This window comes from Myotis lucifugus, unplaced genomic scaffold (genome assembly GCF_000147115.1).
Source record: "Myotis lucifugus unplaced genomic scaffold, Myoluc2.0 scaffold_250, whole genome shotgun sequence".
NCBI classification, from domain to species: domain Eukaryota; kingdom Metazoa; phylum Chordata; class Mammalia; order Chiroptera; family Vespertilionidae; genus Myotis; species Myotis lucifugus.
The window spans coordinates 1,420,743-1,445,643 of record NW_005871298.1 but is presented as its reverse complement, the minus strand read 5'-3'; the positions used below and the strand labels follow the sequence as shown (position 1 = coordinate 1,445,643).

Sequence of the window (24,901 nt, the reverse complement as noted above, 5' to 3'; positions counted from 1 at the left end):
AACCGCGGCTCTCGAGCCACATGCAGCTCTTTGGCCCCTTGAGTGTGGCTCTTCCACAAAATACCACGTGCGGGCGCGCACGTACAGTGCGATTGAAACTTCGTGGCCCATGTGCAGAAGTCGGTATTTTGTGGAAGAGCCACACTCAAGGGGACAAAGAGCCGCATGTGGCTCACGAGCCGTGGTTTGCCGAGCCGCAGTTTGCCGACCGCTGGCCTAGACTATATTATCTCCACTTTCTCATTTCCTCCCAAATTGGCTGCAAGATGGATTCTGTCCCAACCATCCCAATGCAAATATGTCCTGGTCATCAACAAGCATATCCACACCCCGGCCATATCTCTCAGGTGGGTCATGACTTTCTTTCCTTACCAATTCCCTGATGCTGCTGGTCCTGCTGGCCCCCAGAACACACTCTGAACACTTGTCAGTCTTCAGTCAACTGCACCCCTCAGCTGATCTCTTATTCCTTTTGAAATTCTCTTCTTGACATTCTTTCCTGATTATTCTTTTCTCTCTCTGACTGGGTCTTTGCTTTGGCCCTAATTTTCTCCTGCCCATTAAATGCTGGGATTCCCTAAGGCGCCATCCTCTCACCACTACCCTCGTTCATTAGCTTTTGTCTGGATGAGGACAAGAGCCTCCTATTGGTTCTCCTGCCTTCAGCCTTGTCCTGGTCAAAGTCATCTTTCAAAATGATTCTCCCCCAACCCAAATGCAAGTGTTATTCCCGTGTTTAAAGGCATGCAGTGATTCTCCAGAGTTTACAAAATAAAATCTCCACAGCATGGGCCCTCCCTTTCCAACCTCACTCTCAACACTTTCTCTTTATGCTTCACGTTCTATTAACATGGACCTGCCCAGAGTTCCCAGACACATACTATGCTGTTTCAAGCCACTTTATGTTTGGTCATATTTCCCCCTTGTCCCCACATGCCCCCAGCCTCACCTCCATGAGTCCCATTCCCAAGGCTAATTCTTATTCATACTTTAAGTTTCAGCTCAGCTTTTCTCAACAGAAAATCTTCCCCAACCTTTCCCTGCTTCCTCCTACACAGACTGGGCTAAATCCTGTCCTTTGTGTTCACTGTAGGTCATGCCTACCTTCCACAGAGCACTCCTTGGAGTATGTCAATGGACTTATGTTTGTATCCTTTTACTACTCAGTAAGCCCTTTGATAATTCATCTTTGTAGCTGCTCCCTCAACATGGCAAAGAGTGGGCGCTCAATGAATGTTTTCTAAGCTGACAAACATCTATTTCTCTTCTGCCAAACGAAGGTGCTCCTCCAGTCTACGGTTCTAATAAAAAAAACAGCTCTCAAGGTGTGAGAGAGTCAACAGCTGGCTTGCAGTTGAACTTGTTCTCTTGGCTCTAAGAACCATTTGTCCTTTGCCCCTCGCGGTCAACCTGACAGTCTTCCCAGGAGAACAGTCATCTGAATAATAAGCTAACCACACTTACACTCCAGGAGAGCCTACCCAGCTGAGACCCTGGATGCCGGAAGTGCAATATCCATGGGCTACCCTACAGGTGGACATGAGCTGATCTGACCCGTGGAGCATCATGATGTTCCTGGAATAGCTATTAGAACAACTGATTATGTTTTTTCTCTTTCTGAAAATATCCTTAGAGTGGAACTGAAATCCCAAAATGGGAGGTCAGGGAGGTAAAGTACTCCAGTCTGACTTTCTCTGAGCCGCTGTGTTATGAAGGAACAAAACACAGGAATCCCCAGCTTTTAAGAACAAGAAAAGTCCTAGCTACATAGGCGCCTTCTCTCACAAAACCTATCATGGCCCTTGGCTCTCTGGAGGTTTCTTAAGCCACGTGTTAGAACTGGAATCAAACTCAGCTTTTGCCAATGGGGCTGCAGTGTGTTCTGTGCAAAGTGAACCGACATACTTCCTGACCTCCCGTGCAGATTCTGATGAACGTAGCTAACCAATGATGAGTGAACCAGAATCAAAAATAAGTCACACACGAAGCTCTGAAATTCCAATGGGAACAGCAATGACGTATTTTTTTTTAATTCACCTGTTGCAACTAGGATTCTACCACTTTACTGTGAATGGTTAATGCTCTCAAATTTATTTCAGCAAACACTTACTGAGCAACTGCTTAGAAGAGGAAAATATTTGTACATACATAATCATATTCATACTTTCCTGTTTCCTACTTGATCTTTAAGAACCTCCACATACTTCACCAATGAGAATATCTCTATTCAAAAGAAAAAGAATCCAGAAGAATGAAACAACTTACTCATGTCACTCTAGGGCAGTGATGGCGAACCTATGACACACGTGTCAGAGGTGACACGCGAAGTCATTTTTTTGGTTGAATTTTCTTTGTTAAGTGGCATTTAAATATATAAAATAAATATCAAAAATATAAGTCTTTGTTTTACTATGATTGCAAAGATAAAAAAATTTCTATATGTGACACGGCACCAGAGTTAAGTTAGGGTTTTTCAAAATGCTGACACACCGAGCTCAAAAGGTTCACCATCACTGCTCTAGGGGCCCATTATAAAATGAGAAGTAAACGCCATATATCAAATGAGCCTCTATTCCTGGTAAAACATAAAACCCTACTTTCACCAAGAGACAGATAATATCCTGAACTTCCAAAGCAACAATGATGAAAGGGGGGAGAAACACAGAATGGATTTATGAAGTGACAGTAAGTCGTGACTCAAAAACACACAATTCACCTGAATGGCTTTTGCATTGCCTCTCTACCACACAAGTATTAGGTTGAGTTGATGCAGGTTTACTTTTGAAACACAACTTCTACTAATTTCACACAACTACACCTACAACACTATATAAAGACTGGTGATAAAAACAATTACCTGAAGGTCATGAGTCCTTCAACCATCCAAAAACACACACACAAAAACCAATGTTCCATTATGTTCATTATAGCATTCAGGGAAAGGAACTCATTTTAGCAACCTTCTGCCTCTGCTAGAACATTACTCAGCCTGCTTATTCATCCTGTTCTCTCAGGTTAGAGGATGCCTTCCCTACATGCAACCCCAAGTCCCAGTCAGGGTCAGCTGTCCCTCAGCACACCCACCTTCCCCCATCACAGAATTTGTCATATGATGCTGTACTGGTGACTTCACATTTACTCATCTGCATCTCCCACAACTCTGAGGGCAGAACTTGGCAGCTTGGTCACCACCATATCTCCAGTCTTAGCACAACACCTTGGGGGAGTACATACCCAATAAAATTTTTAAGAATGAACTCTCATTGAAGCAATTCTAATTGAAACAGTAAGGGCTGTTAGCTTTTCTGTGCTTTAATCAGAAAATTTAGCGTGGATCACTCCATCATTTAAGGGTTACATTTAATCACTAAGGTTTTAATGTAGACATTGTATTTGATAAATCTGTTTAGAATCTGATTTTGTACGAAATCTAAGAAATCACAGCCGTCTGTTCAACTTCTTGTGCACAAAAAGAGGCTAGTGTGCTCATTAATAATTTTATTTTCAAAGGGGCACCGCTCTTAAATGATGCTATACACCTTTTTAGGGCATTTTCTCAATATCCACTAGCTTAGACCAGATCCTTTCATGATGTTTAATGCCAGTTATGTGTGTTAGGTGACTGACTTCTTTTGGTTTCTTAGCACTTTTCATCCCTGAAAGTTTTTGAAGGTCTTGCAGTTATTCTGATCATCAACTTCATGGTTCATGAAGGGGGCAAGACTCCATGTCTCTATTACCTGGAAGGTTAAGGAAGAAAGGAGCGAATGTTGTGTGACAGGGAGGGTGTGCGAGCTGCACCGGGGCCTTGCTGGTAATTCCACCAGCCTTTCTTCTGGGCATCGTGGGGCGAAAGGTCACGGGCTCTGGTCGTAGGAGGTGTAGTCATTGTCTACAACTGCAAGTTCAAATCCCACGTCCTGTCGCACTCAGGGTCCTCATCAAATTCCAGCATATTCTGTTACAACAAGTCCCGTTTCATGTTTAAGCCGTTGTGAGGAGCTGCTATGCACTGTTTAACAGCTGCCATTTAACTCCTACCCGCCACCCAGATAGGCTACACTTGAGTCTCGTAGATGAACTTGAACCATTATGCTGCTTGGGGCAGTCCAATCAATATCCACTTAGGGAATTAAAAGAGACACACACACAGCAGACAGTTTACTATAGATAAATAAGGCCTTAAATGGAAAGATTATAACACGGAAGCAGATAACAGAGTCCATTAAGAAAGTGTAACGAGCCTCATATGATAAATTCTTAGACCAAAAAAAAAAGTGGGGGGGGGGGGCAAGAGGGGAGAGGAGCAGCAACATCTGAGCACCGCAGGTGTAGGGCGGTCCCTAGAGACGAAAAAGTCAACTGTGTGGAGAGAGTGGGGAAGGGTTGAGCAAGAGGAAAATAGACTGACTACAGTAAGCCAAGCGCTAAAGAAACACTGGGCAGAGACTGTTCTCAACACTTGGGTAAGTTTGAAAACAATACTGTTGTGAGCAGCTACCATATGCCAAAAATATGCCAAAATATGCTAGATCAGTGATGGCGAACCTATGACACGTGTGTCAGAGGTGACACTCGAACTCATTTTTTTAATTTTTCTTTGTTAAATGGCATTTAAATATATAAAATATCAAAAATATGTCTTTGTTGTACTATGGTTGCAAATATCAAAAAATTTCTATATGTGACACGGCACCAGAGTTAAGTTAGGGTTTTTCAAAATGCTGACATGCCGAGCTCAAAAGGTTCGCCATCACTGTGCTAGATGCTAGAGGCCTCAAGAAGAATCAGGCAGAATCCTTGCCTGATGGAAGCCCAGAGCCCCACAGGGGAGAGAGATGGTCACACAAGAAGTTTCAGCGTCCCCTCTTGACGAAGCCTGGTGGGGCCGGAGCACAGGGGAAGGGGGCAGCTGGTGTGCGACATGCTCTAAATCTAGCATCCCTTATCGCTCTGGCTTCTTGCAAATGTGTCCCCTGGCTTCCGGATGTCAAAACATAAAGAAACATGGAAGATGTATTTATTTGTTCTTCAATTTATTTCACAGGTGAAACCTGTTGTCCATATGAGATTCATTCGATCTCTACAGCAGACCCAGGAGCATCGGTGTTACCATACCTATTTCACATGGAAAAGGAGAGGGTGGCTCAGTGGTTGAGCATCGACCTATGAACCAGGAGGTCAGGGTTCAATTCCCGGTCAGGGCACATGCCCGGGTTGAGGCTCAATCCCCAGTGTGGGGCGTGCAGGAGGCAGCCGATCCATGATTCTCTCTCAACATTGATGTTTCTATCTGTGTCTCCCTCTCCCTTCCTCTCTGAAATATGTATATGAAAAGGAGAGGACCAGAGAAGCTCAGCAACCAGCCCACAGTCACCCAGCACGTGGCAGCGCTGGAGGCTCCATCTACGCCTTGCGACTCAGGTCTGGTGGCTTTCCTACTAGGTTTTAAAAATGGATTTTAAGCTTTTAGAGATTCTCCTTCAGGGAAAGAAAGTCAAAACCCACCCGGTGGCAAATGCAGAGCTGGCCAGCTCGTGGGGATTAGGGAAGTAAATTTCTTCAGTGTGAACCAGGGCTATTTCAGGATGGGGCAGAGGGAGAGGGCTGGACGGGGCAGGCAGGGGTGTGCCGGGGGACCAGCGAGATTCCAAGAACATTAAAGGCCTCACACCCAACCCTAAATGCAGGAGCCCCCTGCCCACGAACCCAGGCTAATCCCAATGACCTCATTAAATTCTCTGCTGCAAAGCTGCCGGGGAAAGCCCGGGGCAGGCAGTGTGGGGACAGGCAGGGTGGGGACAGGCTGGGGAGGAGATGCCTGTGCTAGCTCTATGGACACTCCAGCAGGGTCCTCTGAGCTCAGTGCCTGTCTCCCAACAGAGCCGGTGGCAGCCCAGGTGTCAGACAATGGCAATATTGTCACCACCAGCAACCAGGCTGTGGGAACTAAATACAACCTCTCCAGGGTCAGCACCACCCACAGGGTGGAGAAGAGCAATTTTCAAAATCAAACCTCGTTCTATTGTTTTATTGACACTAAGTTTCAGATGCGCTGAAGATTCCGTTTACACGATGCATATATATAATGAGAAGAAGCTGTGGCTTCTAATTTAGAAGAGAAAGTATAGATTCATGTAGCTATTTTAAAGAAGAGGTATTTTTAGGCCTGGCAGTCCTCTGTGATCTTGGTTAAGTAATTTACTTGGTCTGGGCTTTTTTTTTTCCTTCCCAGTCAAAAAAGCAAATGGACTACAGGCTGTTCGCTGCTCTAAAGCTCTGAGTCATTGCAAAACTCTATAAATTATTTCAAAAAGGTTTTTAAGGTCTTTTTTAAGTTGAAAAATGTTAAAAATAAAAATGTCTTCTCTAGTCTGCAAATGAACAAGAGTGGGGCAAAGACCATCTTCCCTTTCAATGGAATATTTTTTTGTTTTGTTGCTCTGGATGACAAAAGTTTATTTCATGTTTAATGTAGAGAAGAAAGTACTTCACGTTCTAATGAAAATTATTTAGTATTTTTCTAATTTGCTTATTTTATTACATATTTACGAAACCTTTCATGTAAAACTGGGCAGGCTTATTTTCTCATAATTTTTACACTACATGCCTTGATTCATTTAGAAAAGAAAATATACAAATTATTGTCACTTCTCCGGGGAAATTCACCAATAAAGCAAGTAAAAAAAATAAGCCCATTTAATATGCAGTATGTGTTCCAAAATAAAAACAGCATTTATCTATGCAAGGAGTGGATATCATTTTCATTAAACCATAAGACTGTCCTTTTCATAGAAAAATTAATTAAATGAGTCCTGGCCCAGGCATTTGTTAAGAATGGTCAAAGCAGCAATATCTATAGCAAGACCTGGAAACCACCTGAAAGTCCTTCAATGAAATGGGTAAATAGATTCTGGTTGTTTATACATTTGGATACTATGCAGCAATGAGAGTAAGTGAACTGCAGCTATACATAACACTGGTGGTTCTTGGAAATGTAATGCTACGTGAAAAAAACAAGTCACAAAAAAATACAGCAGGTGTGCTAACCTTTATACCTGGTTCAAAACCCAGCAACGCTGCACAATATGCGAGGTAGGGACACAAACATGGAAAAACTACAGCGAAGAGCAGGATCTGAACACAGAACTGGACGCTGTCACCTCCAACAGGGAAAGGAAGGCGCGTGTCACGAGGGACACGTCAACCTCAGAAGAAACGTTCTCTGTTCATTGTATTATTGTTGTTTATATCCTACTTAGATCTTATAAATATTTTTATCCATTCAACATTTTACATTTCAATATCAATAATGAGATTAAATTTATTTAAGTCAGACCCTTCCTGGAACAGTACCTAAGTCAGTGAAACATAATGGGAAAAATACTGAACCATGGCCATCACTCACTCACTTTGCAAATCTGGACGCTAATACATTCCAGAGGCTTCCAGCTATGTAAGAACTTACTGCTCCTTGGGGAAAAAAAAGTCCTAATCAGTCTAGGGGTAGTTTGATACCCTGGAAATAAAGAACTAAGTAAGGAAAATCTAATGAGTCTTAATTTTTTAAAAATCTGAAATTTCAAAAAACATTGCTGACGGTCTAATCTGGACTCATCACCACACTTTTAAAAAGAAGATACTATTCAGAAGTCTAAACTCCAAATTAGGCAACTGAGTTTCTCCTTTGTGGGGTGAAGTTTGGATTTTTCCTCTGCTCCTCCACCCATATTTTTGGAGTAGTTTTTTTTTTTTCTTTTTAATTAGCACGGTAAAAATCAGAGGTTATAACCCCTTAATGTAGTTAATCTCTAGACAACCTAGAATGTTCTTTTACTTCTCCTCTCCGCTTCCATACTATTCCACCCAAGAAGAGGGCTCTCTCTACTTCTTTCTCTTTCCTCTTCAACTAAATGAGAAGAATAATTGTGGCGAGCCGGCACGGCCATGGCATACTCAGACCCTCGTTGGGTGCCATATGTGCCAAGCCAGCTCAGCCAGGTTCGGTGAGCCTGAGAGGGGACAGTGAAAGGCTGAGAAAAAACAGACAAGAGAAGAAAGCTGGGTCTGGGTGGGACGCTTCCCTCTCTGATGGAGAGCTAGTGACAGCGCCACAGCCTGTAAGCCGTCTCTTTATTTTATAGCCAGATTCCACCAGGCAAAGTAAGGGCGTGGTTACAACCTTCTTGTGGGTTTCGAATCTACTCCATTACATGCACCTGATCAAGCTTTGTTTACTTGCTGCACCTCCTGCAGCCCATATCACTCAGCCACGTGGGGCCATAGGTTCAAGCTTACAATTATACCCTTTATAATTGTGCTGGGAGGGCTTTGCCCTCTAAGCTGGGACTTGCACGTGGCCATGAGAGGACTGTGCCCTCTCATTAGTCCAAGGCTTGAACCTGTCCAAACACTGTAGCCGCTCTCCACAAATAATAGTATCACATGATTATTATTAAATAAGTTAATTCATGTAAGGTATTCAGAAAAATTCCTGGTGCATAGTTCAGTATAAGTATTTGCTATTATATGTGTTTTGTTTATCATTTTGTAAATTCATCTCTGATTTGAAGAAAATCATTGTAGCCCTTGCCAGTTTGGCTCAGTGGATAGAGCATTGGCCTGTGGACCAACGGGTCCCGGGTTTGATTCTGGTCAAGGGCATGTACTTTAGTTGCAGGTTCTTCCCTGGGCCAAGGGCTCATGCAGGAGGCAACCAATCGATGTGTTTCTCTCACATTGATATTTCTCTCTGTCTTTCCCTCTCTCTTCCACTCTTTCTAAAAATCAATGGAAAAACATCCTTGGGTGACGATTAAAAAAAAAAATCATTGTAGCATGTACCACACATCTCTAGGAAGTAGAATTTTACCTAGAACACCAATGATTTCTTCCTCTGAAGTCAATCTGCCTTCCACACATACACACTCCTCTCCAACTCCCTTTTGGTGGTAAGGATTCCCAGCCTCCTGTCTGGATAAACCCAACAGTGGACAGGAAGTTACAGCTGAATCAGGTTAATGTCACATCCCCCACTTCCCAGTGGGTTTCATTAGCTCCAAGCCTGCGGCAGAGACTGAAGTCTCCCCTAACCCAAGTGCCTCAGTGAAAACAAGAGTCTGACTGAGGCATCCACAGAATCGGCTTCGTCCTTCTTGAACGGTCTGGCAGCCCTGATCCTGAATTAGTTAAAAATTCCAACAGATGCAGATAGACGTGCATTTCCACAGCAGAGGTACCCCCACAATTCAGTGCTTTACCAGCTGTGCAAACCCTTCCAGGTGGGGCTGTGCAAATGGCATTAATTGTACAACTTGCATTATTATGACTACTATTGTTTCGAGGGATGGGCAACACATCAAAGGGAAATAAGAAGCATTATAAAATGTCACCCAAACCTCAAACTGGAAAATGTCAGTTATATCGATACTCCTGAGATCCTCTAAGTTGTCATCCTAAAGTTCTCTGGGAAAACCAGTGAGGGTTGGAACAGCAACAATCAATCAATCAATCAATCAATAATAAATAAATACATACATACATTTTTAAAAATCCCCCAAATTCAGTTGAATCCCAAACATGTTACTGTAAATATTCTGACCCCTCTCTCAGCGCAAGAGAAATCCTGTGTTGTCTCTAGAAAGGTTTGGAAATGTATCCTCAGCGCTCAGAGCCTGATCTCAATTTAAGAGAGTCCTTGCAAAATTCCCCACTCAACTCCCACCCCGGGGCCTTTCACACATCACAGGGCCCTGGTCTGTGAGGAACCAAAGGAGGTATTTTGCTGGCCTGGAATGACATCATCTGCCATGGATCAGTAACAATCTTGTTCCACTGCCTCGGAACCCTGCTCCCTACAGTCTAGCTCAGCGGGCGGCACACTTTCCCCTCACATGGCCGGGCGGGAAGTATTTCAGGCTTGTGGGCCACGCTGTCTCTGTTGGAACCACTCACCTCTGCGGACGTAGCCCCAAAGCCACCACAAATAGATGGGTGTGGCTGTGCTCCGATAAATGCTCAGGGACACTGTTCGGATTTCATATAGCTTTCATGGCCACAAAATATTCTTCTTTTTTGGATCTCTTTTCAACCATTGACAGATGTACAGACCGTTCTGAGCTCGTGGCAGCAGAGAAAGAGGCAGGAGGCCAGATGTGGCCTCCGGTCAAGCCGTCGAGAAAATCACAGTGACGTGTCGGTCCCCTGAGACGGCCAGCTTCCCTCAGTCGGTCTGTGGGTATGTGCACCACACTTAGAACATTTTTAAAGCATTGGGTTAATACTCCTCCCAACACACTGGGAGGTAGGTTTGTTCTGCCAATAGCAGGAACCGAGGCACTGGGACCTCACAGTCAGTGGGGGGTCCTAAGCAGAGTGGTTTTCTTTTTTAAAATATATTTTTATTGATTTTTGAGAAGAAGGGAGAGGGAGAGAGAGATAGAAACAACAATGGTGAGAGAGAACCATTGATCAGTTGCCTCTTGCACGCCCCCCACTGGGGATCGAGCCCACAATCCGGGCATGTGCCCCGACCGGGAATCAAACTGTGACCTCCTGGTTCATAGGTCGACGCTCAACCACTGAGCCACACTGGCCAGGCAACAGACACGATTTACACTCAGACCTCAGCTCCCACATGGCCTCCGGACACCAAGTACACACGATTGCTAGCAAGGCACTGCATGAATACCATGACTGTGTTCTGATACAATAATAATGATCCTTTGTGACCCAGGATGACGAAATTCTTTACTGCATCGTTAATATATATGATAATTTGGCTCCATGTGTGGCTGGGCGGGCCATTGCCCAATCAGAAGTCACCGAGGAACGCCTCTGATAATAAGCACGTACTCCTAGGACAAGTTCCAAAGTGAAATATTCCATTCTCATTTGAAAAGGTGTCTTCCTCCTGGGGACAAGTGCTGAACAGGCATCTGAAGATCCAGGCGTCAGCAGAACTGGCTTCCTTACCCGGACTCTTCTTGCCAACATTCCCTCTCACCTCCCGCCTCCCACACCGCCCACTTCTGCCCACTCCCCTCCGACTGGAGCACAGACACGTGCCCTTTGCTTCTCTGAATTCATACCTTTAACAGAATATTCTCCCCACGCAGCCAAAGATCCCTATCTCCCTCGGAGTCCTATTGGAACAATGGTCTGAGGAACTTGGGGACCAAGTCAGGCTCCCTACACCAATCAACAGGGCTCCATGGCAGCCAGGAGGACACAGCCACATGCCCCATCCCACCTGCTCCCACCTGGCCCCCACCCACCACTGCACCTGGATGAGGTCACTAGAATGGAAATCTTCACTCTAAATGCTAGGCGGAGGTAGCACCCTATTCACGGGGCTTCCTTCCCACCATGAAGAGGGAGAACGCCTCGCCATGAGAAGGTGTCTCACACCATGAGCGGATTCACCAAGTGAAGTATTACATCAGCAGATACTTGACTTCCTAGGCACCAGTGACCAGCTGAGAAACACAACTCCAGGAAAACAAATCCATGCAGGGCCCTGGTCCCTGCAGCCCTGTCCAGAGAATGGCCTGTATTACCACTCAGAGTGCAACCCTAAGCCAGCCCCAACAGCAACTCAAAGGCGCTGATAGAGGGACTTCATCAGCAATTACCTCGGAACTACATCAGCAATTCCCTCGGAACCACAGACCCAATGATATACTAGGACAACAGTTAGCCTCCAAACTGCTACCTTTTTCCACACCATTTTCTCTTCTAAAAGAAAAGACTCTCCTTAAACTCCGCGCTTCAAAGAAGACATTAAACGTGTGGAGAAACTCTGCGACTTTTCTAAAAAAAAAACAAAACCCGAAGTCCTTGGGATGCACAGCTGCATGAGGAGACACAGCTTCAGGGTAATTAACCGTAAACAAGTCTTGTAAAAAAGGAAGTGACAAAGCACGTTTTCTGATGCCGTAGGGTTGACCTGTTTACGCCACTCATTTACAAATTTACAAAATTCTGAATCCCCATTCTAAAACAGAAAGGGGGGGGGTGCGGATGAAACCTATCTATCCATGAACTTGAACAGCTCACAGACCACCCAGGTTGCAAGAGGCCTCCAAAGGCTGCGAGGGCAATGACACAACCAACAAGAATGCTCCAGACTGAAGTGGGGTGGTTGTGTTGTGTTTCGTTTTGTTTTCCAGGATATTTCATTTTCCTTGGGTTTACTTCACCATTATAGTGATCTTTCCCTGAAGGGCTGTGCTTCAGTCAATCAAGATGGGGTTATCATTTTAAGATAATTATTTGTAGTAGAAACTATCAATTATCGAGCACATACGTGCTAGGGACTAGGCTGAAAGCTTTACATACATTATCTCGTTTAGCCTACATGACTAACCCTGCCAGGTAGTTATTAATATCTCCCTTTTATAGATGAGGAAATGGAGTGTCAGGGAGATGAAATGACTCGCCTAAGGTCACACAGACAGTCAAATGCAAGCAAACTGAGGACCATGGGACGGGAAAGCCATACACTAGGATTGCTCCCCTAAAGGGCCTCACACGTTTGAGTCGTGGGGTGTAAACTGCATCAGCCTCATCTGCAAGCTGTTATCTACACTAGAGTAGTTCCCCAACGTGACTTTTCAGGATAATTATAGAGAAAGCTTTTTAAAAATAGAGACTCCCAGAAGCAGCCCAACTAGACATAATGTGAAAAACCATCTCGTATTCTTTTAAGTCAGGGGTGGGGAACCTTTTTCTGCCAAGGGCCATCTGGATATTTATAACGTCATTCAAGGTCCATACAAAGTTATCCACCTGAAAACCAGCCTGCTGTATTTGATCAAACATTGAATTAACTCACCCCTAATGCCTTGGCAGGGCCAGAGCAAATGATTTCTCGGGCCTTAGACAGCCCTCGGGCTGGATGTTCCCCACCCTGGTTTAAGTGATGCCAAACCACTTGGTGAGACTTTTTTTTCCCCCAACAAGTACTTCATAAAAAATAGTCCCAAGTCGTAATTCTTCAAAGCATGGATCTGGCATTTAATTGTTAAACATTTTCTCTCTGGTTCACAGCAACCAATGAATACCTGATGGGAATTCCACCTTTGATGGCCCTAGAACCACAGCTCAGAGCCCATGCGATGAGTTCAGTGTCGCACAGTCGGATGGTATCAAGTCCATTACGCCCCCCCCCCATGACCTCACTTCCTGTGACGTCTGCCTGCTTCTTAGAATTCTTCTGGAATCACCCAGAAACCCAAATCATCAAGGGAGATGAGAGACAAGAGACTGACGGGCACACATTAAATGATTATAAATATGCACAAAGGAGTTCATAGGTTCAAAATAAATTCCTATGGACCTGGCTTTCTATACAGTAGTGAGTTCTGTGGAAAGGGACAGACTTGAGTGTGTTTGCACACTTTCATATAGATTCTAGGTAGTACGGAACTTCATTTTTAATTTTATCTTTAAAATATATTTTTACTGATTTCAGAGAGAAGGGAGAGGGAGAGAGAGAGACAGAAACATCAATGATGAGAGAACCACTGATCGGCTGCCTCTTGCACAACCCCTACTGGGGATCGAGCCTGCAACCTGGGCATGTGCCCTTGACCAGGAATTGAACCGTGACCTCCTTTTTCATAGCTCGATGCTCAACCACTAAGCCACACCAGCCGGGCTTGGACCATCTTTCTTGATGAGATTTCCTCCATTCCCCGCCCAAAGCCCAGCTTGCTTCCTCGCTTTATGAGGAATACGGCCTCACTGGAGGGGTTCAAGAGGCTGACGACACAGCCAAGGTTCAGTCCCTGGGCGTGAGCCCAGCCACCGTGCGTGTCGTGCTCAGAGGACTGGCTCCTGCCTCCCAGGAATGTCTGTTCGCTGGCCACAGGTCTGACAGATCCACCATCCCTTCCGTCATGTCCTATTTGGCCACCATCCCCTGGATGTGGTCACTAATTCCTGCTGACCGGGTGCGCTGCCAAGCGCCACAGCACAGCCACTCTGGCTATAAAAGGTCTGATGAGGGCCCTGGGGCGCTTTGATTTAGTGTTTTCTTCTCTGCCCATGTGTGTGTTTAGGCCCAGAGGGCTGGTCTGCGAAGGGGAAACCCTTTGGCCAACTCTCGACAGTACAAACTGTCTCATCCACACGAAGGAGTTTTTTTTTTCCCTCTGAAGGGACACAGGAAGGCAGAGCTCCTAAAGGGCCACATTTGTGTCAAAAAAAACATCTTAAAGAAACATTTCTAAATCAGCCGCATGTATTTTGTTGAGAAGAGAAAAATGAGTCGGCTGCACCGAGCATCTGCCACCCCCATTGTCACTGTCACGTGGTCTAGGTTACCTTCTCCAAACCACAGGATGACCATTGATTATCCCGAACAGACAGCTCTCTGTGTGATCACCATGGTGACGGTTCCCATCCCTCCCTAACAATCCCTAGTACCACATATCAAACAAAGTCTAAAATCCAATCGTGGTTACAAAATAGAAAGAGAACGCCACCAGCGTATCAGCCCATATCGACATCATTCTTCCCGGCTAAGCAGCTACATTAACATTGTTAGACCCTTGGCATTCACGGCTGTCCTTCCATGTTTTGTTTTGTTTTTCAAGTTAAATTGTCAACAGCAATGGGCCATTCTCAAAGCCAAGGATGGCCCATCATACCAGCAGATGCCATCAAAGGAGATTTAGTGTGGTTTTCGACATCATTGAGAAGTGGTAGAAAGAGAAACCTAATCACTCTTGCTTGCATGATTATCGATGTATATTTGGGAACACACACACACACACACACACACACACCCCAGCAATTCCTCTGGCCCTGGTGCCCAGTTCAGGAACCACTCACTCAGATGCCAAAGCATTCCTGGGTGAACAGCAGTTACCTTGGTGATAAATAATGTTCCCACCCAGCCAGAGGCGGTAAGGAAGATCCGAACACCAATTTCAGAAGTCACAGTGGCTGCGTGAGTGTGAGCTGTACGCGTGTCTAACTCTAAAGTGTTCTTATTTCCCCTCTGTGAGACTGAAAAGCTTCTGTTTCAGGATAGAAAAGCTATTAAGAAAGCCATCAAAAGCCCCACAAGATCAAGGGTTTCATGCGTCCGGGGGTCTCCCGTACTATCATTTTTCAATGTTTATATTATAGAGAATTTCAAACATACAGAAAAGCACAAAGCATAATGTAGAACATCTGTGTACCCATGACCAAGCTTTGCCAAAACTTAATGCCTGGCCATATTTACATTAGGCCTTTTCCTTGATAACTACCGTAATTACACAGGCAAATAAAAAGCTGTGAGGAGCCTTCTCCGACCCCATACTCTTGCCTCCCTAAACGACATATAGATATTTTGCATGTTTTCCAGCTTTATATAAATGGTGTCCGACTGTAAGTGTCAACCTACACTTCGTTTTTCTTCCTCAGCATTGAGTTTCTAAAATCTGTCCATATTCACACAAGTGGATCTGATTCATTCATTTTCATCACTGCATAAAAAGATAGCACAGCCCTAGCTGGTTTGGCTCAGTGGATGGAGCGTTGGCCTGCAGATTGAAGGGTCCCGGGTTCGATTCCAGTCAAGGGCACATGCCGGGGTTGCAGATCTCCAGTGGAGGGCGTGCAGGAGGCAGCTGATCAATGATTCTCTCTCATCACTGATGTTTCTCTCTCTCCCTCTCCATTCCTCTCTGAAATCAACAAAAAGTATATAAATTTAAAAAAAAAAGATAGCACATATGATTTCTCTTTTTTCCTTCTAAAAAGCAGTGATTGTTTTAGATTGTTCGTATCACAAGCAACGCAGAAATGAGTGTTCTGATACACGTGTCCTTTTGCACACGTACAGTGATTTCTCAGGGCATCCACGCCGAAGTGGGAGTGGGAGCTACAAGATGTGTGTGCATCTGCAGCTTTACTGGGTGTTGCCACAAACCTCTCCAAAGGAATTGTACCAAATCCTACTCCCACCATCAGAGTATGAGAATGTCTACTGCTCCACATCCTTGTCATGAACTAATACTGTGAGATTCTTTCATTTTCGCCTACCCAATGGGTATGAATTGGCTTCTCCTGTTCACTGGTGTGTGGCTAACTACCAGTGAGGCAAACTTCCTCTCATGCTTACTGGCCGTCTAGCTCTTCATTTCTATGACCTGCCCATTTTTGTACTTGCCTTTTATCTTATTGCTTGTAAGAGATCTTTGCCTATTCTGTGACTTGGAGAATGCTGCTTCAGGTCTTAGCTTCCTCATCCGCAAGGCAGAGATAATAATATCCATCTCTTAGGGATGATTTGAAGCTAATCATGAAGACCGAGTCCAGTGCCTAGGACATGTGAGACACTAAATAACACCATCACTATTTCTACTATTGTTCTGAAGATGAATAAGGTTCAGGATAGAAAGTATTTCTAGCTTTTCTCCCAGATGTGTAGCTCCCTTTGGAATCAAGTACTGGAGGACTCAGAGGAGCCGCCTCAGCAACTCTCCTTGTCCAGACTATTTCCCATGATTCAAAGACATGATATCAGTACCTGGTTATTTGTAAGTTCCCATCAGGAAAATGGGGAGTCAGTTCCCCTAGATCTTGCTTAAACTCAACATGGAAGTTACACTTCCTTCAATCCACACGTGGCTGTGGCCTCCTCTGTGAATGACCGTGAACCCGAGTCGGTTACGTTAAAGTGTGGCAGGAACTCTGGGCAGAGGGCAAAGGGCTGCGGAGGCCGGCAGGTAAATCAGGGTTAGGGACCTGTCAGGTTTCCCAAGATGGAAACTCAGCCGTGACTTCATGGGATTCCACCAGGCCCAGGGCCAGTGCCTTTCCCCACACATCATACGTGATCCTTGGATAAGAAAAGCCGAAGGACAATTACCCTATCACTTATCACAGACACGGGTGTTTTGTAATAATGGCCAGAAGCACACTGACATCCCCCAGGGGGGCAGCCGGTCCCATTCAGTGCTCACTGTGGAATTACCTATCTGTCGCCAAGATCCAGAGGGACACTCTCCAGAGGACGTGTTGGTGAGCGAGAGACGCAATAAAAAGGACCCGCGTCAGCCTCCCTGCTGGCGCTCTTGACATCCTTCATTTGGTGGTGAGAGCCTCCCAGCTTGGCTCCTGTTCAGGGGCAGCCTGACCTTTCCCGGGAGAAAGGCTGTGTCCATTCATCCTCACGAACCCTGCCATGGAGTCAGCGAGGGTGGATAGCTGTCCTCCAGGCCTATCAGGTAGTCCTGACATCAGCGCCAATGGGTAACTGGCAGGGTCCCTTTCCAGATGCACTTGTACGTGATCTAACGCTCAGAATTCTCTCCCTTCGGATTCCTTTTCAACAGGCACTAGCAAAAGCCGAGACTTCCCGTAGCGACTGAAGAAAGAGGCCTTCTCAGAGCGATCCTGGGTAAGAGTCAACCCCAGCCCAAATATAATTAGCCCATCTTCTGATATCTATCTAGGTGCACTGCTCTGTTCCTTCAATGCGTGCCAAGTTTCCACCTTCCAGAAGTTAAACTGCCATATAAAAATGCCCTGGCGATGATGAGTAATTAGACACCGTAATGGAAAACTAACTGTGTTTTTATTTAGAGCATTCGTTTTAACGAGGCCTTTCTTTTCCTAACTGTTATTAAGCTGCAATAAAAATCAATGAAATCCCGAGGGTTTGCAAAGTTTTTTTTGGTTAAAATGAAAACAAGAAACAGAAAACACACCAGAGTATTTCGTTGGCTAAGACCACCAACTTTGTACAAGGCCCTGATCTGAACCCCATGATTAATACATTCTACTGCCTATTCTATCCTGTCCCCCATGTAGCGGGGTGGGGGGGAGGGAAGAGCGGGGGAAGAGAGAACCATTCCAACCTCTGGAGCAGCCAAAACGGAGACAGACCCTGACGAGGGGGGAGAGAGGGGCCTGTCACATGTAACATGTCTTCACCCACATAGTCTCAATCCTTCTCTTCCCTTCCTCCTTGTCATACTGAGCCCGAGCGTGCCACTTGAGCGGAGTGGCTCGTGACGGTTCTGCGGGCGTTCTGGCTTCGAAGAAACTCAGCCAGCTGTGAGCATGGGGTCCATCCCCCACACTGGAAACTCCGGCTCCACCGCGTGCTGCATGGACCCAGGACTCCCCAAAAGAGAGCGCTGAAGCTTCGATCTATACATCGCATCCAGATCCTGGCAGCCCGCTCCACCAGATTCCAGTTAAGAGTTCGACTCAGCGACAGGACCCGAATTCACTTCCCTCGGCCAGGACCAGTGGCAAGCGTGGGGGTCGGGCTCACAACACCCACAGAACTTCAGAGGCTTTGTGCACATGAGGGAGCCTCAGATCCGGGCGACCTGCCTGGCTTTCATCTCTGTTCCTCTTCCTCCTTGACCTCAAAACAAAAGTGCCAGTGACACCTAAAACCGCTCCTGGGTTAGCACTGACTCAGGCCTCCACACTGAACACACATGCTGCATATGTCGGGCAGGCCCAGGCTCTGGGTCCCCTCCCCTAAGGGGCTCCGGCGTGTGTCTAAGTGGAATCACCGTGAGCCACTTACAGGCCTACGCTGACAGAAGGATTTCCAAAGCCACCTTTGTTTCGTCCCTACAGCCACTGAAGGGCACTGTGGCACACACAAGGCTGAGTCAAGTAGCTTCAAGAGTTTCAAAAGAAACCCCTTTTTCTTTTTCCCTTTCTCTCTCCTCTCTCTCTCTCTCTCTCTCTCTCTCTCTCTCCCTTCATCTCTCTATACAATCCTCAACTGCTTTTCATACAGATTCCTGGGATATATTAATCCTAACGATCTTTGCCTTTAGATTCCCGAGGTATGTTAAAACTGGCAACTTGATCACTGCTGTCCACGCTTGTATCACAAATTGTTTTCCATCCAGACGTACAACCGATAAACACACAAACGAGCATCTCTGTAGGAAACTGATTTCGTAGAGTTACCATGGGTATGGTTTCATTGGAGTTCATTTGAGTTGTCGTTAATGAGGTTAACATGACAGTTTTGCTGGTGATAACGCCCTTTAGGTGGAGTTCAAAGAGGAAATTCCATATGGTAAGCAAAAGCACTGAAGTGTCACAATGCTCCCCATCCCAATTCCAAACTGCCCATCACATACTTGAGAGAAGGACCACAAAGGGCTTGGCAGTGGTTCTACAAGTAGTCTAGAGACATTTTTTAAATATCCCAACTGTTTGTCAAGATTTAGAAGAAACTTGACATTAGTGACTCATAACAGTGCAAGCATAAATATTGGTTGAGTTAAATTATTGCATTCCATGAAACTGAAGATTACAGGCGTTTGGAGAGGTATGGTAACTTGTGAACGAAACTTCTAATCATTTTTCTCATTAGAAAAAATCACAACCAGAGAAGAAACTGCTCATGCAGTAGTCACTAGTTAAAACCGACTCCTGAAAGAACCCCTCAGCATCCCTATTCAACAAAGGAGTTATAACATTTAAGGGATAATAAAACAACAGCTGAGGATCTCAAAAGAACTCGGCCCAAATATAGTCTCTGACCCTGATGTGTCCTGGCCCTGTGAGCCCCTTGATTTATGTGCCCTTACAATGGGAACAGGAGAAGTGGTTATGAGTAATTGCTAATAAAAGCCTATTTGCCTCTGGCAGAAATGCAAATGCTTGTCCGTAATGATCATTTTCCCAAACCCCAGTTTACATGTCTCCATTAACATTCCAGTGCCCAGCTCCCAGCTCCCAAGATCCTACGGGGTCTGGTTTCTGACTCAAAGCCAGAGCCGAGTTTGGGGAACCACAGGAGCCAGCTCCAGAAAGCAGTAGCTGGCTCCCGACCTCCCTAGGAAGTCATGATACATGTCCACACCTCCTTTCATTTTTCACTGCGATGACACCCAATCTTTGTGATTAAAAAGAAAAAGAAAAATGAACCCAAGGACACCACCCCAAAGAACTTGTTTCTCTTGGACCCACCAAAGGATAAAATGTTCTCAATGCCACCTCCTCAGATAAACACCCTTCCCCAAATGCCCCTTTTAATTGGCTGGTTGTCTGTGCCTTGGGTGTGACTGCAGGAGTTTACCCCGGGTGTGTGACCACGTAGGAAAGGTCTTCCTACTCCCGGGGACCCTAACGAGAAGGACAGCATGGGTAGCATGGACAGAAATGACGCCCACACTGATGTGACCCTAGCACTTTGCGAAACAGTGTCTTCTTCTAGGGGACACTGGTTTATGACCCCTTCCACCTCTATACCTCCAGTCAGCTATGCAATAAGACTGGCCAATCACGGACAGATTCAACAGGATCATTCTGCCAGAGAAGGGGGAAGGAATTAGACTATGGTTTAAATGTTTTTTATCCTCACCCAAGGATATATTCACTGATTTTAGAGAGAGGAAAGGAAAGAGAGAAAGGGAGAAAGGTGAGGGAGAGAAAGAAACATCAATCAGCCACCTCTTATAGACATCCCAAACCCAGGTACGTGCCCTGACCAGGAATCGAACCCAAAACCTTTGGTTTACAGGAAGACACTCCAACCAACTGAGCCACGCGGCCAGGGCTGGACTATGGTTTCAGTGGAATAATTAAAAGTCACGTACTGGTCATGGGTTGTAAAATGTCCACATGTCTACATTCACCTCCCCACAAATATGTATGTGCAAGTCTGCGGTAAATCTAGGTTATACTATAAATAATTATAAGTAATTAGCACAAATTATAAGCACAGTCGGTTGGTTTCTCAGTATCCTCCTATGAAAATTCTGAGGGTAAATTGTGACATCCTTGTTTTTGTGAAGCGAGTTATTCATTTGTTTCCAAACACCCCTCAAGTTTAGAAACTCTGCCTGTGTCTAAAGATCAAACTGAAAGAGGGATTCCCCCAAAGCTACTGTGCGGGTACCCCCCCCCGCCCCCCCCGCAGTCTATTCCGTCCTGGAGGCCGGGTTTCTGCAAGTGACTCTTCCACAAAGAAGCATAAATTCCAACCAGAAAAATCGACAACGCACTGCAGACTTCAACAGAATTTATGACACCCTAAAGGGCACCTCATGCTTGGCCTTCAGTCACTGTCTATGCTCTAATGTTGATGTGTGATCGTTACTGATTCCCAAATGGCAATATGTTTCCATTCTGAATGAGGATCACTGTGATCAAATTGAAAAAGAGACCAACATGTTATATACTAAATTAATTCTGAGCGTATTGCACAGCTCAACAATGGTCTGCAGAACACACCGGTTTTCAAATGGCGGCTTTCTTAAATCTTATTTTAAATGTAATGATAAACGTTCCTTTTGTTTGGCTTAATTTCCCACACAAGGTTCCTTCTCAGTGATTATAATGTGACTTAGGAGATCCCCTGTGATTTAGAAACAGCTTTCTAAGACTAAAATCACACCATTTGTAGTAAGAAATGGGCCTGTGAAAATAGAGAGTAATATTTTGAAGGTGAGTATTCCATTAAGGTTAGCGTGCCTGATAATAAATCATTGTCAGGTGATTACGTAAAATGTTTCCATTTCCCAGTTTACCGGAACTCAAGATCTTCTGCCTGAGGAGATTCAGTATCGTGAATTGACATTTGAATTATTAATCTAAAGAACATGGACTGCTTAACTATGAAGAGGCCTTTTCGATGCGATCGCTTTCTTTCCACCCCAATTTTATGTACTGGTTATGCGGGGTGGTGACGTTTTGTATGTTAGTTTTCATTGTCTGACCTGACAAAGTTCACTTCTGTTAGTTATTTAAATCTTAAAACAGCAGACCAAAGGATGAGAAAGTTCAGTAACTTTAATTCCAATGTGTGCCTTTCACTTGATTCGAACTTTTTAATGCATTGGTTCCACCAAAAGTGCTAGTTATCTTGATACAGAAAAAAACTACAGTTTCATTATGGGTGACGGGTGCCAAGAACTGACTGCTGTTGTTTTTTAATTAATAAAAAAAAAAAGATTAAGTTCATCCAAGCTAAGATTTTTGATCCTGAACATAACCGTTAAAAGCAACACAATGCTTTGAAAGTAGGGTATTTGCAAAACCTCTGCAAAGTCACTAATGGGATTCCCATGATCTAATACATGTAAGGCTTTCACTGTAACCGTAAACCCACTGAAAGCTTTGGGTCTGAAAGTATGGACTATTGTAGCCAGTTTTTATGGGTTTAATTCCACTGGCAAATCCCAGTTTCTGTATCTTAAATCTCAACGAGAGCAAACTCACAGCACATTTTCAAAAGAACAACGCAAAGAGAGCAAGCCCTGGGATAACAGGGCAAGAAAACCAGCCACAACCCTCTCTCACGAACCATCAATGAACACCAGAAGGACAAAACTGAGAGACGCTTTTAGTTCATGATATACGCGCAGTTCTCTCTGAACACGCAGCATCAGATGAGTCATTTTATTTTCCTCTGATTAATTTCCCACACAAGGTTCCGTAAAGCACCGCACTTAGCCTTGACCGATAACTGGACCACTGTTTTCAGAGGCTCTTTATTCCTTTTTTTTCTGACATGTTTTCTTCTATGATCCAGTTCCACCACTGTTAAAAGTCAGAAAAGGCTGCCTTCAAATCAATGCATGTCTCGAAGTCACTAAAAAAAACAACCAACAACAAAAAACCCTGCAGGCTCTATGCTCTACCTGGGTGTTTAGAAGTTGTTCTGTTTTGTTCTGGGAACCTCCAGGTAAGTAACCTTAGCAAGGTGCATTGAGATTTGTGATTAAAACAGATCCTCTCTGTTTAATTTGTGATGAAAAGGATCTGAGTTATTGTAGCAAATGATTAAATTTATGCTTAACACAAGATGCAGCCTACCTCCCTTATCCAACATCTACGAAGACTATTCACCCAGGGTTTATACGTGGCAGGCACACAACTGTAAAAATATCAGCATCAAGGATATCTACCTTGTTTCTAAAATGTCTTATTTGTTTCTTGTCTTGGCTATTTCCGGATTTTTAAAAATCAGTATTACAAGTTTTGGTATGGGCTCTTAGGCCTAATTCCACCTGACAGATAAAATTTATTTTACAAAGGTGTAATTGAGCATAATATTCATGTTATAACCAAATACATGTAGGCACAATTCGGTTGTAAGAGAGCTTTATGGTATGTATTTACACACATTCACTGACTATCCTACAGGGGCTTTCAATGGAACCCACAGAAAGTAAAGGATTTCAATCACTGCCCAGGTCTTGGCCTGGCCATTCCAAAAACGTTTTTTAAAACCACTGCTAGCTCTTCAGTTTCCTTGTTCAATGTAAATATGACTAAATTAATTTATGTCATGCCATCCATGCAACAAACATAACCTCAAAGGGTCTTTTTGTTTGGAAATGCCACGTGGACACCTTGAGTTGAAAGCACCGTCAATAACTTTTTTAATAAAAATTGCTCCAACTTTTTTTTGTTTTGTTTTGCTATCCCTACGTTTAGATAGTCTCAATTCTCTTCATGTACTCAAAGTGGTGTTTTTTTTAAATAAATACCTTTGGATTTATTTTCTACATAAAGCTACGCTTTTTTTCAGTATATTTATGAAGTGCTCTTTATCGTCACTATTGGTCTTAGCTCTTGCAGAGAACGAAACCCAGATGTGAGGAATGTTTTTATTGTTATCACTGTTGTTTTTTGGTTGTTTGGTTGAGTTTCGTTTCGTGTAGCAGGCACCTAAAACTAATTCCGCTTACAACACAGTGCGACATATTCCGGAACTATTTCCCCCAAAGCGAGATCCTTTTCAGTCAAGTTCAGTGAATATAGGATTTTGTCCAGAGCCTCCGCATACCGCTTTCCTTGAAAAATTCCCAGTAAAGACAGAAGACTGGAGTTAACTCAAGGCGAGAAGCAACACCACTTTCTGAAACGATGTTTTAGGCGCTGAACCAGGTCAAGAGTTTGAACTTTCTGACCGAAAACCCAGGCGGCGCTGGGAAGCAGGAAGCGCCCTCGGGCTCCGGCGACCCGCTCCTGGCGCGCGTTGCCATCCCTTTTGTTCCCACCTAGTGTTCCACACCTTGACCAGCCCTTCCCAGGGATCGCCTTCTCCCAGACCGAAAAGTGCAGCCGCCTTAGCAATCTGCCCGCCGCTGAGAATTCTAGTCCTCTCGCCCTCGGGTGGGGAGGACAGAGGGGGTAAAGCGCCCGACACCAGCGAGAGAGCTAGCGCACCCCCTCCTCCCCAGCCCCCGAGCGGGGCGCCTTACCGGTACAGGAATGCAGGGGCTTGGGTCGCACGACCAGCGAGGGGCACACGGAGTAGAGGGAAAGTTTCTCAAAGTAGTCGCAGGTCTCCTTGGAGAGGATCTCGTCGATCATGAAAGTCTTGTAGCGCCGCCTGGCTGCTTTGAGTTGGCCGGGCGAGGTGAGCCGCAGCTCCGCGTGGCAGTGCATGGTGAGCCGGGGCCGCGGGGCTGGCGCACCGGCGGGGGGTCTGTGCCCGGCGCCTCGGCAGCCGGGAGGCGGCGGAGCCCTGCCTGGCTGGGCGCGGAGGGGAGCGGGCACCGGGCGCGCCGGCCGCGCGTCTAGACCCACCCGCGGATCAGCATCTTCGCCGCGCCTTTTGGGGACACCGCCACTGTCAATCAGCGCGCGCTTCCTGCAGGGCCGGGTGCGGAGTCACGCCGAGGGGCGTCGGCGGCCGGGAGCTCGCCTGTGCCAACTCGGCGGGAGCCTGCGCGCCGCGTGCCCGTCGCCCTCCTCGCCTCCTCCCGCCTGCGCGCGTCTCTCGCTCTTCTGCCTGTCTCTCTATTTTAAGACACTCGCTTTGCCTGGTCCTCCCCGCCCCTCCGCTGGAAACAACCTCCAGGTGTGTGTGTAGCGTGGCGCGCTCGAGGGTGCGCGCGGTGCGGGGGAGCGCGCACTGCCCCCGCCCCGCCGGCCTGGCCTACCGCGGGCCGCTGCCCCCAGCGCG

General features: G+C 45.5%; 1 protein-coding gene across 2 annotated transcripts in view; it reads right to left on the bottom strand.

Moving 5' to 3' along the window:
- BARX2 (BARX homeobox 2) overlaps window positions 1-24,703 on the bottom strand; it is a 57,617-nt gene extending 32,914 nt beyond the window's left edge. For both annotated transcript variants that reach the window (XM_006098870.3, XM_023762549.1), the window contains exon 1: window positions 24,195-24,703. In XM_006098870.3, coding sequence (XP_006098932.1) covers window positions 24,195-24,381 — 187 coding nt within the window. In that variant the 5' untranslated portion in view covers window positions 24,382-24,703. The remainder of the gene's footprint in view (window positions 1-24,194) is intronic.
- Window positions 24,704-24,901: the final 198 nt, after the last annotated feature.